At 38.7% G+C, this 18,375-nt stretch overlaps 1 protein-coding gene across 1 annotated transcript in view; it reads left to right on the forward strand.

Annotated features, from left to right (window-relative positions):
• Positions 1–16,685, forward strand: part of sema3d (sema domain, immunoglobulin domain (Ig), short basic domain, secreted, (semaphorin) 3D) — a 45,263-nt gene extending 28,578 nt beyond the window's left edge. Inside the window, exons 9-18 of the mRNA XM_058752202.1 lie at positions 520–634; positions 764–833; positions 1,070–1,214; positions 1,690–1,912; positions 2,343–2,431; positions 2,545–2,586; positions 3,495–3,652; positions 11,119–11,183; positions 11,371–11,507; positions 15,897–16,685. Of these exons, the coding sequence (XP_058608185.1) occupies positions 520–634; positions 764–833; positions 1,070–1,214; positions 1,690–1,912; positions 2,343–2,431; positions 2,545–2,586; positions 3,495–3,652; positions 11,119–11,183; positions 11,371–11,507; positions 15,897–16,274 (1,422 nt within the window). The 3' untranslated portion in view covers positions 16,275–16,685. The remainder of the gene's footprint in view (positions 1–519; positions 635–763; positions 834–1,069; positions 1,215–1,689; positions 1,913–2,342; positions 2,432–2,544; positions 2,587–3,494; positions 3,653–11,118; positions 11,184–11,370; positions 11,508–15,896) is intronic.
• The last annotated feature ends 1,690 nt before the right edge of the window (positions 16,686–18,375 follow it).

An 18,375-nucleotide genomic window follows, 5' to 3' on the forward strand; every position in this document is an offset into this window, starting at 1 on the left:
CCTTTTTCTCAAGTGTGTGTGTTATTCAACAAGGATAATGGCAGAGGAGGAATATGTTTGCTGCTCTAAGTGGGTGTAGGTGAAATCATTGGAATCCTTTGATTAAACCCTTCTGGCTATAATGAGGAGATTCATTTAAGTGTTCTCAGCATGTCTTCTTGTTCTAAGACCTCTCAGTGCTCTATTGTGCATCTAAAGACATAAACCTGCACTTGGAGAATTCACAGAGAGGGTCGTTATATTCCCATTATAAACTCCCTCACTCACTCTTCTCAACTTCTTGAACTCTCTTTCTTTGTCTCTTGTGTGCGAGTTTGTGTACCTCTGAAGTCTGTGTATAACTGAGAGGTTTGTGTTTTTTGTAGTCTCATGCTTAATTAGATAAGCTGCTCTAATCTGAATCAAATGCTGGTTTTTCACTTTTATTATAAAGACTATAAAATGTAGGATTTAAATGAGAAACGTGCTTTCAGCATGACAGAATTAAGAGTCCCTCTATGCTCTTGTGTTTGCATACAGAATGACGTTGGAGGTTTGAGAAGTCTTACCAACAAGTGGACGACATTCCTCAAAGCAAGACTTGTGTGCTCCATTCCTGGACCTGATGGAGTGGACACGCAGTTTGATGAGCTCCGTGAGTGATATGTTTTCTGTTCCTGCTCCCTCTTACAAACACATATTTCAGTTATCATTCTTCTTAGCATTTAAAAAGATGCTCATTGTGATTTTTTATTTTTATTTTGTGTGTGTGTGTGTGTTACAGAGGACATCTTTCTCCTCCCTAGCAGAGCTGAAAGAAATCCAATGGTGTACGGAGTGTTCACTACCACCAGGTGAGACGCAGCTCCTACAGTGAGCATGTCAATATTTCATTGCTTTTGGTCTGAGTACCATAGCTTGAAATCCATTGTTAAATGTTGATTTGGTATAAAATGATTTTAAATATATTTTATAGATTAATATAGCAATTAAAAACATGGTTATTTGTTTAAAGTTGCTCATTTGTAATGCCCTTTCTTTTACTGTGGCATTCATGTTGTTTTGTTTTCAACATCTTTTTTGGGGTCAGTTCTATCTTTAGAGGATCAGCGGTATGTGTCTACAACATGGAAGACATCCGTGCTGTGTTTAATGGACCGTATGCTCATAAAGAGGGACCGGACCATCGCTGGGTGGAATATGAAGGCAGAATCCCCTACCCAAGACCAGGCACTGTTAGTAACACTCTGTCAGGCCTGTTTTTCGTCTAACTTTTAGTCACTGACACTTTGAATGAGGATTTTTATACATTACCACTAGAGGGAGACATAACACTATGTATACCAATACTTGACTTGCTGTGATTCAAAATACTGTTTATACCTGGGGTGTCCAAACCTGCTCCTGAAAGGCCATTGTCCTGCAGAGTTTAGCTCCAACCCTAATTAAACACACCTGAACCAGCTAATTAAGGTCTTCAGACTCACCAAAAACACCCAGGCATTGTGTGTTGGAGCTAAACTCCGAAGGACGCTGGCCGCCATACTGGAGCATGATTGGATGTTCCTGGTTTACACAAACACATAATTTATGATAATGCCAAAGGCAGTTACATTACTTCATTTGAGTCTATATTTGTAATTAGTTCCAGGATTTTTTGCTGTTATATTTTAAAAATGTATAACTGTAAATCTTATTTTTCTTTCGCAGTGCCCCAGTCGGACATATGATCCTCATATAAAAACGACTAAAGACTTTCCAGATGAAGTCATCAGTTTTATACGGCTGCACCCGCTAATGTACCGCTCTGTGCACCCAATGACGGGCCGGCCAATTTTCACTCGTATCAATACGGAGTATCGGCTTACTCAGATTGTAGTGGACCGCGTGGCAGCTGAGGATGGACACTATGATGTTATGTTCTTGGGCACAGGTAAAAAATACAACACAAAGGTTACTAGTGATATGTAACAATTAGATATAATGTTGCATTTTGCACCAATTAAGAAAATATGATGCATATTTGATTTTAGTATTTTAAAAAGCTTTAATGATCTAGTGAAGTGGCTACATAGACAGCATTTTGCTTGTTCTACATAACTGTGGTGTCCAGAATGCAGTAAAGGTTTGATATACTTTAAACCCTGTACACTGAAAAAAATACTGGTGAAAAACTCAGAAATTGCTTAGAAATTTCACAAATAATTACACATTGTAACACTGAAATTGACTTGAAGTTTTGAAGCAGAAAAACTGAAATAGTATTTTCTTGTAAAACATACAAGAACATTTTTCTTGTAAAATAGCCAGAAGATGGCAGTACAGCTTAAGATACAAAAATGTGTGCGTGTGTGTCTGTACAGATATGGGATCGGTTTTGAAGGTTGTCAGCATCACTCAAGAAAACTGGTCCACAGAGGAGATCATCTTAGAGGAGCTTCAGGTGTTCAAGGTAAATGTTGCATAGATGATGAATGAAAAACAACAAACGAATAAAAACAATAAACAAACACTATTAAACAAAAAGTTCACCTTCTAACTATATTGGTGCATTCATTTATCCAGAGTCCCTCACCCATCCTCAACATGGAAATCTCCTCAAAGCAGGTAAGAACAGAAGTTCAAACTTGGTTCTAGTAAACTAAATATTAATTATTAATTTCATAAATGATTTCCTCAAGAATTGAGTGACAGCGTTCATCAGCCAGCTGTTTTAGACATTCTACAGGACTTTTTGTTATATTTAAGAAAATCAAACTCAAACCTCAGTCTCATAACAGATGTGTTATGGCCTCCATTGTTTGTACTGTTTTATCAGAGTCTCACAGATAAGTCTGTTTCTCCTGTTTTTTGGCCATTCCTTTCATTTTCCCTTTACATTCCCATTTGTCCAGTTATCTCTTATTATCTTTTGGAGTTCATGGTTAAGTTTGCAGTTCATCCAAAAGCTTTTATCCTCCTTTCCTCTGCACAAAGTTAGAACCTTATGGATACATCAGCGGGCCACTTGACCAGTTCTTTCCACAATTATTACTTTTTTAAGGCCTTTTTCTTTTTAATAGCAGAGGATAATTGAGTACAGATAAGAAATCGTATGGATAATACAGGGATTGGATTGAAACTTTGTCTCATTATCTAATCTACATTTTACTGCCTCTAATTCATTACGGTGAATGCTACGACTTGAAATCATTAAATGGTTTCAAATCAGTTCCTGAACAGCATTTGCTTTTACAAGGGTGTTTTATGGGAAGCTCTGCTGTGACTGCCTGATTTTTTTCAGACTCATGCTGAGGGAAAAGCAATAGCACCACAACTTTTATTGTGCTTATTGTTGTTTTCTTATTTCTCTGAGTCACGTGTACACATGCTTCTTTTTAGAGTTTGTTTGACCAAAAATACAAATTGTGCTGATTGATAACTCTGTTAGAGAGTTTGCTCCAGTAAGCACTTTTTTTGTCATTGCACCTGGTTTAGTACTTTGTGCATGTGTGTGTGTGTGTTTGTGTGTGCAGCAGCAGCTGTTTGTTGGAGGAAGCGACGGGTTGGTGCAGGTGTCCCTTCACAGGTGCCATATTTATGGTCAGGGCTGTGCAGAATGCTGCCTGGCTAGAGACCCCTACTGCGCTTGGGACGGCACCCAGTGCTCCAGATACATTCCAGCCTCCAAAAGGTAGCACACACACACAAACATGAACCGATAAAGCCATTGTCCCAAAGAGTCAATGCAAAGCCTTGACATTGATTCACAGAGTCAGCACTTCTGTTTAACTGTTCTTTCGTCTTATCGGCACACACAAAAACGCAAAGCCACATGTGTCCTACGATATCCCTCAGATGTGCACCGTGTGCAGTTTGGTGCTCTGAGGTTTTTGGCATAGCAGAAAGTTAAAAGAGAGAGAGGGTTTTATGGTGCCCTCGTTCTGACCTACTTCTCCAGGGTGAGTTGTTTCCTGGAGTTCAGCACAGAGAAGAAAATGATAAATATTTGATTTTTCCTGTGCCATAGGGTGTAGTGGGACTGGACTGGACAGGCAAATTGATTAAAGTTGCTTTGTTGTTGAGATGATGTATGTGAGCTGCCAGAGAAGTTTTCTTGCCCTTTCTCTTCCCGGCTCTCCGGTCCGCCACTGACGCAAGGAGGCCAGGTCAATCCTGCAGAGAGAGCGAGCGAGAGATAGGGAGACACACAGAGTGAGGAATTTTAGTTTGTTTTGGAGATTATTTGGCTGTCAGATGGCTCTGTTTGAAATACGCTGTGTGGCTTCATTAAGATTCACTGAAGTTTGTTGTACTACAGAAAGAGCTAAGGGTATTTTTAGAAAAATCATGGTGGTACTGCTTTTGTGTTTAAAATGAAATAAAATACATAGCATGACTGCAGTCTTACTGTTTTTATATATGATTGATTAATCTAGTAGTTCTCAACCTTTTTGACTCCAGGCCCTCCATTGTCTACAACAATGTTCATAGACCCCATGACCCACTCTTCCAGTAGTTTGTGATTTTCTCAATAAGGATTTAAAAAATATTTTTCACACACAGTTTCTACTCAATACATTATTTTATAGCTTGGCATAACAAGAAGAATGCATATACATTATACAAAGTCTGAAAATGTTATACTGACTAGTTATGTTTGAATATTAATGAATGGATTCTGAACAATATTAAAAACTCAAGCTGTGCTTGTCTAATTTGGTCAGCAGCTCTTTAAAGGGGTCATATGATGTGGCTAAATAGAACATTATTTTGTGTATTTGGTGTAATGCAATGTGTTTACGCGGTTCGAGGTTAAAAAAACACATTATTTTCCACATACTGTATATTATTGTTGCTCCTCTATGCCCCGCCTTTCTGAAACGCGCCGATTTTTACAAAGCTCATCGTTCTGGGAAGCGAGGCGTGCTCTGATTGGCCAGCTATCCAGTGTGTTGTGATTGGCCGAATACCTCAAGTGTGTGACGGAAACGCGTTGCGCAGCACAAACATAACACCATGTCTGCATTTGTGATCGTAGAAACGCCAAACAAGCACTACTCTACACTGCTCAAAACTCGCGTTTGAGAGAATCACGTGACCCTTCGACAGCGAAGCATGCGTAGTCCTTCGCTCTGCTCACTCTGTCAAATATTATATAATCCTGTCAGTAAATTTCGAACCACTCTATATTTAACCCATCATGAATACAGCCAAAGACAATCGGAAAAGAGAGATTGAGCAATCCACCAAAGATTCCACTGTAGGGTTTGATACATAAATATAATTTAATTTAGCTCAAAAGGAATCATTTATGATTTTACAGGGAATTTGAACAGAATCACTGTTTTGCGGCTGATCACTGAGTCGGCAGCGATTCACTGAACGAGCCGTATAACATTAATTCTGCACTGGATATTAAAATCCAAAATATAGTGTAAACACTATTAATAAGCACAGTAACAAGATCGGCAGATTAAGACATTAACTTGTAAGCACAAAACACAAGATACTTCTCTTTTCAATATAAATAAGACTTTATTTATATAAACCTAAGACATAAATTAATCTAACATGAACACACGCATTCACACATTCACACGTTGCAGAAAGAGAGAAAGGATGAGTTTAGAGAATGAGAATGTGAAATCCCAAGTTTATAGCAATATGTGCTATCGCAGACCTGAACAAACCATCAATCACTTAATTAACCCTCGCATTGAGTTTCTCAATGAGGCTAAAATTTATATTAAATGCACCAGTTCAGCCAGAATCTGGAGGTTACTTGCGTTGCGTTGCCTTTGTGTTAAGGGATTCCCTTCTGTCGTCATCGTTGCAGGAAAGGGGTTTCCCGAGTTGGTGATTGGCTGGAAGTTCAGTAATCTTTGAAGTGATGTCTTGGGAAGCCAATGGTTGGGCGTTGGCTGAGGATGGTTTGAGTCGGTTGCTGGTTGAAGTTTGAAGCGGGTGCAGTCGGAGCTGGACTTTGCGGCAAACTTAACTTTTGAACACGAGACTCAACGGAAAGAAAAGAAACTACAGTAAAAGAATAAATTGAGTAACGAGACTAGGTGGTTTTTCCTCTCATCGTGGTGTTAAGTAGCAACTGGCCTGTAGGCCAGAGCACGCTCAAAGAGCGTTAAAACAGCGTCAAAACGCGGTGGCGAGAAGAAGAGGAGAAGGATGAGAGAGAGAGATTTGATGGTGTCCTGAGGTTTTAAACTCGGCTTTTGGGACACATTCCATTTGGTGTCTTGACCAATTAGATAGGCTATTATCTTAGCTAGGGTTGTTCCTTCCATCATAAATCAGCATGTTATCTGGTCACATGGTCTGAATTTTACACACTCTTGCAAAGTATACTTTTGATGTGATTTCTATAACCAGAATATGATACATTTGACAAAGAATCAATTGGAAGAAACGTTTCAAGCTAGAATTGTCAAACTCATACATACCAAACACGAATAAACCTTAAAGTCATTCAATAGTTATTAAAAAGACATACATAATATGTGCTTAAAACATGATAGTCTAATGTGTGGGTTACATACATAATATAGTGTTATGCCTAGAAATGTCCTTCTAGGATGATTTTATATGCATGTGAAAAAGGAAGTCTCTGTATAGTTCTGTGGAGACCAAAAGATATGTTCTTTGGACAAAGGAATTTCAGTCTCAGTCTTTGTCTTCTATGTGTGGGGGAAAAGTCAATCTAAAGAAGCTCGTGATTTCTCTTGTGGAACACATGTGATGGCCATCTCTTTGACCATTAATCTTGACTATTTACCCCAAATTTGACGATCTCCTTCCTGCGTTGGATTTATCAATAAGTGTTATTTTGTCTTAATGTTGCAAACTGTTCTGGAAGAGGCTTGTTGGTTAGGCTTGCTCCAGAGGTCGGAGATAGGCATCTTTACGACATTGTCCTGTTTTCTTGGGCCTCTCCGGACATACAAGTGGGACTAGCTAGCGCGGCGAAGCAGACACGTGACCGGGTGCACGCTGCACGTGAGGATAGGAGGACAGTCACAAACTTAAGAAATCACCTGGAGCAACTCACTGAGAAGATGACGGACATTGAAGATAGGAGCAGGAGAAATAACGTGTGACTGGTGGGGTTGCCAGAGGGGGCGGAGGGCTCCGATGCAGCTGGCTTCCTCAAAGCTAATCTTTCCAAGTGGATCCCTTCCCTGAAAGGCTGTGACGTCGAGATTGACCGGGCCCATCTCATGTATAAAGGAAGGAAAAACTCCAATCGGCCGTGCACTCTCATCTTCCGTGTACTAAGATGGCATGACAGATCGGCGGTCCTGAAGGGTGCTCGGCAGGCATATCTGGTGAAATATACGCAGGACAATGTCACGCTACTATTTTTTCCCGATTTTAGTCCAGCCACAACTACCAAGAGAAAGAGCTTTAATCCAGTCTTGAAGAAGATGACAGCACTTGCTCTCTAGCCCTTTCTCTATCTGGTGGTAATTAAACTATGGCACAAAGGTGAGCAGATGATATTAGACTCTCCTCAGAAAGCAGAGGATTTTATCAGCTCACTGTCACAGAAGAAGACATATGCTGCAGCTCTACAAAGCAATGGGAAAAGCAATGGGAAAACAGTGGCCACTATCTCCATCTCTTCGACCCAGCGAGAAGAACTTAATGACCGGGATGGAGGCGATTCCAGCTGCCCAGGAGAGGATAATAACAAGGTGGACATGGACACTTGTTAAATCTCTTTTTTTTTTTTTCTCTCTCTCTCTCTCCTCCTGGGATATTGTTCCTATTTATCCAGCACAACTGTCTCTTTACTGGTAAGACTAACACCCTTTTTTTTTGGAGGGGGTTTAATGGAGAGTAGGTTTAATTACAATAATTTTTGACTATGTGGGCCTTTTGGGGACATGTCCTGCATTGAGGTTGACCGGTCACGTATCATCACCATTTTTTGTTGCTCAATCAGACCTACGTTTCTCTGTAATGTGCGGTCTGAGTTGTTTCTTATTTATAGTTGTTTGTGTCACGTTATCATAGACTCAGATCCAATTGCGAGTGAAGAAACGGTTTATTGGCTTCACAGAATGAAGAAACCACAGCAGTTTTCAAATAATCCCAGAGTGACGTCCGAGCTCGTAGAGCAATGGTCCGTGAGAACAGAAGTCCAACCGAGGAGGGAACAATCCAATCACAGAAAGCACACTAGAAGCCGAGGAGAGAACAAACAGAGGTGATTGAGAAAACAAACTGACAAAGGATCATGAAAGAGCGACCCAGATATAGGCAGCAAAATAGGGTGCAGGTGAAACCCCTGATTAGGAAGCGGGGTTGCCAAAAGTGGCAGAACCACGCGAAACACATAACACGCACAAAGGAATGAGCACACGGACCCATGAACCGTGACAGTTTGTTGTTCCTGTTTCTGTGTTGCTTTTATTTTTTACAACAGACATTCATACTTTTATTTATTTTACCTTATTTCTAAAAGGATTTTTCATCGAGGTGGTTTGATATCTAGAATGCACACCAGCGTTTACATGTTACTTACAGAATAGGAGTGCTTTTGCTTTTCTTCATTTACTGAATACAGTTTTGGGATTATGAATACTCAATGCATACTCTAAATATTTTATCATTGAATGTGAATGGCCTAAATTCTGCTGTTAAACGTACTCGTGTGTTAGAATATTTACACCGTAAGTCGATTTCCTTTGTGCTGATACAAGAGACACATTTAAAGCAATCTGACGTGGCACTTTTCCAGAATAAGTATTATAAATTGGCAGCCTTCTCCTGCGCTCTTAATAAAACGAAGGGGATGCTTATCCTTGTTAACAGGAAGTTACATTTAACAATTGAACATATCGGAAGTGATGAGGAGGGTATATTTGTTTTTATCCGTTGCAAGATACATAATAATAGGTTAGCATTGGTCTCTATTTACAGTCCAAATGAGACAGACAGTGAATTCTTTACAAATATTTCCAAAACACTGCTTGAGCAGACTTGTTGCCCATTAGTGGTGGGTGGTGATTTTAATGCTGTCGTAAATCCTGCTTTGGATGAATCTCAATCTGATACAACAGTCAATCCATCTTCTAAATTACTGAATAAATTTATCACTGAACTTAATCGATCTTTGGAGAATTCAGAATACTAAATCTAAGGACTTCATTTTTTTTCTAATAGACATAAGACTTTCTCTAGGATAGACTACATATTTCTCAGCCCATCTTTAATTTTGTCTAATTCCTTCATCTCTATATTACCAATTTTATTATCTGATCATTCTGCTGTGTTATGCAATATTCCTCTTTCCGATATTAAAACCAAATCCACTAGATGGCACTTTAACATATCATTATTAAGTAATCAGACCTTCATTACTTCTCTAAAAGAATATATAAAATAATTTCTTCAAATTAATATGCCCTCTGATGTGGATCCTCAAATACTGTGGGAAACGACTAAGTGTACTATATGATATATATTTTGATTGCTTCTAATGTCCTCATTTGTAAGTCGCTTTGGATAAAAGCGTCTGCTAAATGTAAATGTAAATGTATATGAGGATTCTGTATATCTTTCTCTTCTACTCTTGCCAAAGTGAAAATTCACCAGTTTACACAATTAGAAAATAAAATTCAATAATTACAAAACCTACAAAAACAACATTTTACTGAGCAACAGGCTACACAGCTGTCCTCTTTAAAAGAAGAATATGATTTCCTTTCACACTCAAAGGCGGAATTTATCTTACATAGGACTAGGCAAAAATATTATTTCGAATCAGAGAGACCTAGTCACCTATTGGCCCTTAGGCTGAAAGAATGTGAGTCTAAGGCATACAGTATATTAGCGCAATAAAATCATTGGATGGTCAGGTCACTACGAACCCTGCGGTGATTAACGACATATTTAAAGGTTTTTACACAAATCTGTATAAAGCCGAAACATATTTTGATGAACCAATTTGTAAGCAGTATTTAGATAAATTGGAATTGCCATGGATCTCACAGATGGATAAAGAATCTTTTGGAGGCCCCATTAAGTTTGGAGGAGCTCCACGTCTCTCTAAAAAGCCTTCAAAAGGGCAAATCGCCGGGTCTAGATGGTCTCCCCCCTTAATTATATTTGGAAATTTGGGATTTGGTAGGGACACTTATGCTTAATTCATTTAATTTTGCAATTGAACATGGTGTATTTCATAGAGATAACTGCGAGATAACAGCGCAAATTAATGGGGCCAAGCCTTCTACTACTGATGCTTGGCAGGGTTTTTTCTTTAACATACTCGATTATATAAAGGAATTACTTTTTTTTTTTTTCTCCCTCTCGCTCTCCTTTTTGACTGGACTTTTGAAGTGTTGATTGTATGTCTGTTTTGTTTTATTTGTTTTGAGTGGATGTTGTGATGTTATGTAGAAAAATGAATAAAAAGTTGATAAAAAAAAAAACTCGCATTTGAATTGTCAGTGGCAAATTCTTTAAATATCGAAACGTACTTACAGGCTGTGAGTCAGAAGCACCAGACTTTCCTTGCGATGTTGGAATTTCCCCACTTTATAGTGTTCACAGCCATTCATAGTGTTCATATTGTAGGCTACTCTCTCCCAGGTTCAGGAAATAGTCCTCCGTAAAATGCGCTGCACACACTCGAATATTTGCATTGAACTGTTCTGGAACAGTGTTGTAAATATAACTTAACCACTGATTTCTAGTTGTGTCCTCTTTTGGAAGCCCAAACAAAGTACTTTCTCTTTCACAACAAAACACAGCATCTCCAGGACATGGTGCCGGCGGCAGCAACAATACTACAGCGAGAATAAAAGTTACGCCTTCTTTCATTGCGTATACGTTTGGGCGGTGTTTTGCAAATCTCCCCACACCATGACATAGACATGTGGGGGTGTGTTTGAACGAGCCGTTTTAGGGGGGCGTGGTCGAGTCTTAACTTTTATAAAGAATACCTCTTTGGTTTTGAGACTTTAGTATTTGCAACTTTAGGGACAGCTTGTAACACTCCAAAGAGAAAGGAAAACTTGAAATCGCATCATATGACCCCTTTAAATATTTTTGTTGTTTAAGAAGTAATCAAATATCAAATACTAAAATGTAATCAAAATTAATCTGAAACTAAAACAGGCTTTTTACTTGTGCTTACAGGAGGGCCAGAAGGCAGGATATCAAACATGGAGACCCATCCAGCCATTGCTGGGACACAGAGGATGGTAAGGAGGCATATGAGGGTGTATGTGTGTGTGCACATATGGAGCATAAAAGCACTAAAAGCTCTGTTTTGTTTTAAGAGGCTGCATTGTCCTGTGGGGCTCACCTAATGGATCTCAACACTAACCCAAAAAATACCTTTACTGTCTTTCTGATATGCTGATCACTCTCTCTCTCTATCTTTGGCAGTGTTAGGGAGGAATGTCGAGGAGAAGGTGTTGTATGGAGTAGAGAGTAACTCCTCTTTTCTTGAGTGCGTTTCAAAATCCCAGCAGGCCTTGATCCGCTGGTTCATACTGAAGCCAGGAGCGGACCACCGTCAAGAGGTATAATCAACATGCATTGTCTCAGTCTGTGCCTTTGTAGTAAGTAGTTAGTTACACTACAAAAGTAAATATTTCATAAGTATTTATTATTTATATATTTCAGTATTTTACTTTATATCAGATGCAACAAATAAATTTAGTTGGTGAATTGTTTATTTGATCAATTATTTTGTTTACATGAACCATATTAATAAAACCACTAAAATGAATGGTTAAAATGGAGTTAAAAATGATTGTTTTGTTTGGCAGTGTTTTAAACATCACTTAGCATAAATGTGTAAAGTATAGCCTGGGCGTATTCCAGTCATATCTTTTCAATATCACAGGCTTTTTATGATTGGACACACTCTAGAAGCTGATTTACAGTAACTCTGAACCCCCTGATGCTTAGGAAAAATAGATGTTGCATAATTCTGAAGATCGTCTTACTAAACAATGTGTTATAACAGAGAAACAGAGAACTGGAACAGTTCTGCTGGTTATAGTGAAAATGGCCTGAGGCTTAGAAACTGAGGGAACACAAACAGAGATGCAGAACACAGCAGTACTGTCAAGAAGTGACCTTCACTGGTGGATTCATCTCTCTTATTCAATGTTTTACTCCTACGCATTTAATCTCATCTCATCTTCATTTCTGTCGATTGGGAGTCACGCACCTGGGTGACATGCATATCTTACTTTAGAAACATACAAATTCATTGGTCTTTCAGATATCTCTGTCCCTTTATACTGCCTGAAGGAAGTTTATTTGTGCTACCTTCTGAAACACAGAGTTTTGCAGCATTTGTGAACAGTAGTCCTTTCAAGTGAGTAGTAATGGAACTATGGAAAGTAATGGAAAGTTCATAGTGCGGATACAGAGGTCATTTTAACCTTGTGTCGTGGGTGTCTCTTGTCTTTATTAGCTGTGATGAATAGACTGGGGCCAAGATCTGACTCTGGAGTGGTAGATCAGCATATCCTTTTATTGATCCATCTCCACAACAGTTAATCCCAACAGGAGTATGTGAGTGTGTGAGAGAGAGAGAATTGAAGACACGTATGGGGAGGCATGACAGCAGAAGGTCAAATCTCAGCACAAATGTCACAGCGTATACGCAATTCAAGAAAAAAACGTTCCGTTTCCTGCTTTTAGAAATATCCTGCAGTCCCACGTCTCAAGTAAACATTACTCCTGCTACGATGCATTTGTTTTGTTTTAGTTTCCCTTCCTGCTTTTCTTCTCCTCCTCTCTTTCTCCTGTCTTTCCCACAGCACAAAACGACTCCCTACCACACAGCTGCCCAAAACACCTGCAACACACGCACACTCACACTCACACGTGTGGTGCAATCTTAAAATATCAGCCCACACTTCACCTCGTAAAAGACAACAATGAATGATAGAAGAGAAAACAGCTCTTGGGTGTTTGTGTGAATGTTTATCGAATCAGAGTGAACAGATATCTGGTTGCAATAACAGAATGGACCCTTCATATCCCACATAGCTGAGAACACAACAAGAGAACTGTGGGATGGGAATTGTAAAGAATTTATTTATTCTGGTTCCAATTCTGATTTTAGCTCTTTAACAATTCAATAAAAACAATTAACTTGTTACGTAATTCTTAAAAAAATGCCTAAACTTACTTGGATTGATTTTGTTGAAAAAAAAAAAGTCTAAAGGCATGCAAAGGTGATACACACTTAAAAATAATTAGGCCTATGTTTAAGATTTATGTATTTTAATTGCATAAATGAAACAAGAAAGAGTAAGTTTAACTGAAAATTGTGTGTTTACTGTTGTCCTTTTGCATTGTCACACACAATTTTATTATGCAAACCAATCTCATACTTTTTAACTAAATTAATCTTGCTTGATCTAGCCATATTTGAACCATGTTCAACTAATTCAATTTGATTGTTTTCACACTTAACAGATTTACTGTATGCTAATTCTAAGTAATTTGAATAATTACATTTTGAAAATGTGATATGACATGACAACAGCAAAGTTTTAGTCTAAAGTTTAAATGCATTAAGTATTGCAGCATATTTTCTTATGACATGCTGACATTCTGGAACAGTTAACAGAACCAAACGTCATGAAAATCTTGCAAGTATTATTTAAAAAATTTGACTAAGAACCTGTTATTGACTACCAATTCTAAACAGGACTGTTCTCACTCTTTCATGCCTTCTCTCCCTCTTTTTCCCTCCATCCCTCTACCCAATTTTTCCACGCTCTTCACTACCCTCTTTTTACAACTAAATATAATTTCCCATAGGACTGTGGGTCACCGGCAGGCCAGCTCGTATTTGAGATGTGAGACAGATCCTGTACTGAAGGTTCCAGACCTTCTCTCTTTTTCTCAAAACCCACAGCAGACCCAGCGGTGTGCGGAGGGGCCGCAGACAGACAGAGGCCTCGTATCGTGGTTTTAATGCCTTTGACCCAGCACTGAGACCGATGCTGCGCTTAAACCTGCGTCTGTGATCAGAGGCCAGTTTCCTCCTGCCCCCCAGTAAAACCTTCAGCGGGAGTTACACGCCATGATATACTGCCGAGATTCGAAACACAGACACACACATTCACTTAAAACACACCCACACACCAGAACATCTCCATGACATACACACGCGTTTCATCTTGACACTCATGTGCCCTTAGCCTTTATATTGTAGTTCCAGCTGTCACAGGTGCAGGAGACAGTGTGAAACCGCCCTATTTCCTCTCATTCCTGACACATTTCTGCAAGGTATCACTTAAAAGTCACACTCCAAATTTAAAATGCAAATATAAAGAGTTGTTTAGTGCGATCATGACTATTGCATTTCCTTGAAGCGTCCTTTAGATGGCAGAGAGATTAGCATAAATCAATGCAGCAGTAAGCGGTTTGTGTGTGTTTTACATGGATTCAGTGTCTTTGAAGCTTTCTTTCCCTCCTCTTCGTACTGCACAGCTGTATTGATTTAGTCCACGACAACAGCGTGACTAGCAGGAGAAATCAGCAGGCTCAAAAACACAGATAACAGGAAAAAAAATAAGAGAGAGAAAGAACGGAAGGGAAGGGAGGTGAAGAGATGGAAAACTGATATTTACAGAAAGAAAATACAAGAAAATATTAGCATGACTTAAAATGGGGGAGATGACTGATTTATGAATAAATTGTTAGTTTGAATCAGTTATTTTAAATGATTCAGCGAAACTGATTCATTTGACTAAATCGAAATCTATGAAAATGGCTTTCTTTGCTTGAGAGCATCAGCCTTGAACCTAAATTTATAATAAATATGAATAATGCAATTTAAATCAGCTTGATTTATACAACGAAATCAAAAGGAATTGTGATATCAGCAGCATTTAAAGCTACACTATATAACTTTGGCCCATTATGATTTAAAACTAAATCCACATGCCTCTTACTGAATAACTTTGCATGGATGAGTGTGGTTCGAGGCATTGGTGCACAGATGGATATAGAACATCTTGTTTTGTTTTTGTTGCTGTTTTTACAAACATTATTTTGAAAATTTGTCAATTTGAATGATCCATGGTCAATTTTTCTTGCTTGTTATGACAACAAACTTTCAGCTTCACACTATCCACAGCCTGAGCTACTTTTTTTTCTGTGTAGGAACACCATGTTACACAGTTAGGCAAATAGCATGCAAATAATATGAAATTTCCTGTGAAATCTGTCCAGACACTTCTAAAATATAAATCGTTATTATAGGTTTATCATATATGGGTAAAGACCTGATTTGGAAGATGTTTTTTTTTTTTTTTTTTTGCACTCTGAGTAAACAATAAGTTACTTAAAAGCTACAAAACTACAAAAAATGTCACACACAGGGAATTTTTAAATAATGAATCAAGTGAATCAAAGTGACAAACAATTTTTTTGATTTATATGAATTAATCAGATTTCACAAACAGGTTTGTATGCACAGAACACAGAGCACTTCTACTGTATGTCAGAGGTCACCAGAAAGATGGACACCTTGGATATAGATCAGTGCAATAGATCATGCAAACACTTTTAAGTTGAAAGTAGACCCTGAAATCACAAGACCAAGGGCATAATGCTACTCTGCCCCCTTTTTCTCCCTCATTAGCATTAACATGTGGTCAGCTTGTCTCATTTGTCTAATAAGATTCTAATGATCAATCAGATGGTGTAATGTGAGGTCAGCAGGAAACGGAGCGCAGAGGTTAAAGACTGATCTCTGACCTTGAAGGAGTCTCGCTGTGGGCACCTGGGCAGAATGATTTATGAGAATAAACCCAGCAAGTGACACATAAATTCACTGTTTGTCTGTGATTAAGCTGTTGTGTGTGTCCAAGAAAGTATGTGTCGATATGGTTGATTTTTATGAAAGAATCCATAATTCTGTGTATTTGTTGCAGATCAAACCGGACGAGCGTGTGCTGATAACCGAGCGAGGTTTGCTGATTCGTTGGCTCCAGCGTAGCGACGCAGGTTCATACTTCTGCACCTCCCAGGAGCACAGCTTCACCCGTACCCTCCTCCACCTCTCTCTTCACGTCCTGGACCGCGGACAGATCCAAGCACACCAACCTGCTACACGGGAATCATCAGAAAATCCGTCCGTGACCGAACCTCGCCAGCGCTATAAGGACTACTTGCGCATGTTGAGCGGCCCCGTGCGCTCTCTGGACGAGTACTGCGAAACGCTCTGGCACAAAGAGAAGAAGCAAAAACAGAAGGGCAAATGGAAGCACGTTCAAGAGCTCCGCAAGGGCAGGAACCGACGCCACCACTAGAGGCACCAATGAGGCCTGGAATCGAGTGTGAGGTTAGATGGGTCACAATGCCCATGGAGCCTCTGGATGTGGAAATGAACTCTAAACCAAATACAAAGACAGAAATTAATCATCTCTTGACTTGTCCCTTAAAAAAAGTGACACACAGATCCTTTTTTGCAAAAATACCCACTTGAACACCAGTCATCTTGACTGATCTTGAAAATACGTCAGAATCTATTAGTTTTGTTAAAGCCTCTTTGGGCAAGGTATGGTATACTAAAATTATATTCCTGTAAATCTATAAACAATGTTCAAAACAAAGATTTTTCCAGTCTAAAAATGTCTGGATTGAGACGTTTTTCAAAGAAACATAACACCAGTTCATTGCGCTCTAATTTTAACCAAGAATAAAATTGCATTCATGTTGAATGTATGTAAATATTTATATTATTTGTACATGAGATTGTGCATGCTTTAGGATTATTTACATAGAGTTCTCTTTTGAAATTACATTTTTAATCAAGCATTTATGTTTCACTGAGTAAATTACATTATTTTTGTATTTTTGCGATGTGTCTTACTGTAGGTCATTTGTTTTACGGCACATGACAATATTTAAAATTACCATGGTGTTGAAATAAACAGTTTTTTTATTTCTACTTAACTGTGCAATCAAGAAAAGACAATGACTTTATTATTTGAAGAAGTGGTTCACGCAAGAATGCAAATTCTGTCTTCCTTTCTCCAATTCACTCAAACCAAGTATTTTTTTCCTTCAGGTGAGTACAAAAGGAGATTTAGCTGTTTATGTTGACCATGGTCTTGTTAAGCTCCAAGAGTGCCAAAAATTTGGTCCATAAGACTCGTGCACTATATTTTAAGTATTCTGAAGGTATATGATAGCATAATGAAAAGAGTTTGTGGTGAGTAGAATTGTATTTTTTTTTTGGTGACCAATCCCTTCATGTAATCCTTCACAAATTTAAGGCTATCAAGAAACAAATAAATAAAATAATAATAATAATTTGCTATGGCACAGGCAGCAAGATATAATATATTCAATTCATTGTCGTCACTTCAGTATTTTATGATTTTAATATAACATCATATGTATTTTGCCATTTTTTTTAATCCACAAAATACCACAGAAAATTATTTACTATTACCACTACAAATAGGATGTAAATAATCTTCAAATTATTGCTTTTCATTTTGAATTTCATAGTATATCTTGTTATTTTATGTTTAGGTAAAGATGGAGTGTTTATACCAGAGTATTTATTCCAAGTATATTATTTTTGTCTCACTCACTGTTCCTCCCCCAGGCTCTCCAATATCTGTCTCCCTCAGGATACAAAAACCATTTAAGGGTTAAACACAAGAGTTCAATACATGTGATGTAATATAGATTAAACAACCTGACCCCATATCTCTGCCACAGCCGCATAATCACATGTACGCGCAGACACACACTCCAGGCACAGTTATATCTCATATATCCCATGACTTCACCTCTGAACGAAAGTCACGCAGTGCTGCTGTTATGATTGATCTGAGAGATTCATCGCTGGACGGTGTAAAGCTGCCTCAGATCAGGTTAGAGAGGGAGTGAACTCCTCACACATACTTTACAATAGAGCATGACCTCAGATAACCTCACCGCCTGAAGCGTGTGTGCTTGTGTTTTCAAGGTCAGGACTCCTCTCCAATCAGGATTTCTCATCTCCTCCATCGTTTGGTCAATAGTACATGCGGTGCCCTGCTGAGGAAGTCAAGGTCAGTAGGTCACAATCGCACACACAAATCAACACTCACAAATTCATTGCATCTTAAAGGGAGAAATAAACGCCAGTTTAATCCGTCATTAACCTAATTAATAATCATTTTACACAAGTAAACAAGTCCTGAATGAACCACATCATGCCAGAACACCAACACTTTGCTCTGGATTCGACAATAAGGGCTTTTTTGTCTGATTTGGGGCACGGCCGTGGACGGCAGTGACAACCACATGTGGAGTGCAATGAAATGGAAATGACTGTTTCTGGGCTGATGGGAGAACTCATTTATCAGTGTTAAAGTCTTGAGTAATACCACTGTCTTTTCCTGTACCTCCCGC

Source organism: Onychostoma macrolepis, chromosome 18, assembly GCF_012432095.1.
Source record: "Onychostoma macrolepis isolate SWU-2019 chromosome 18, ASM1243209v1, whole genome shotgun sequence".
Lineage (NCBI taxonomy): Eukaryota > Metazoa > Chordata > Actinopteri > Cypriniformes > Cyprinidae > Onychostoma > Onychostoma macrolepis.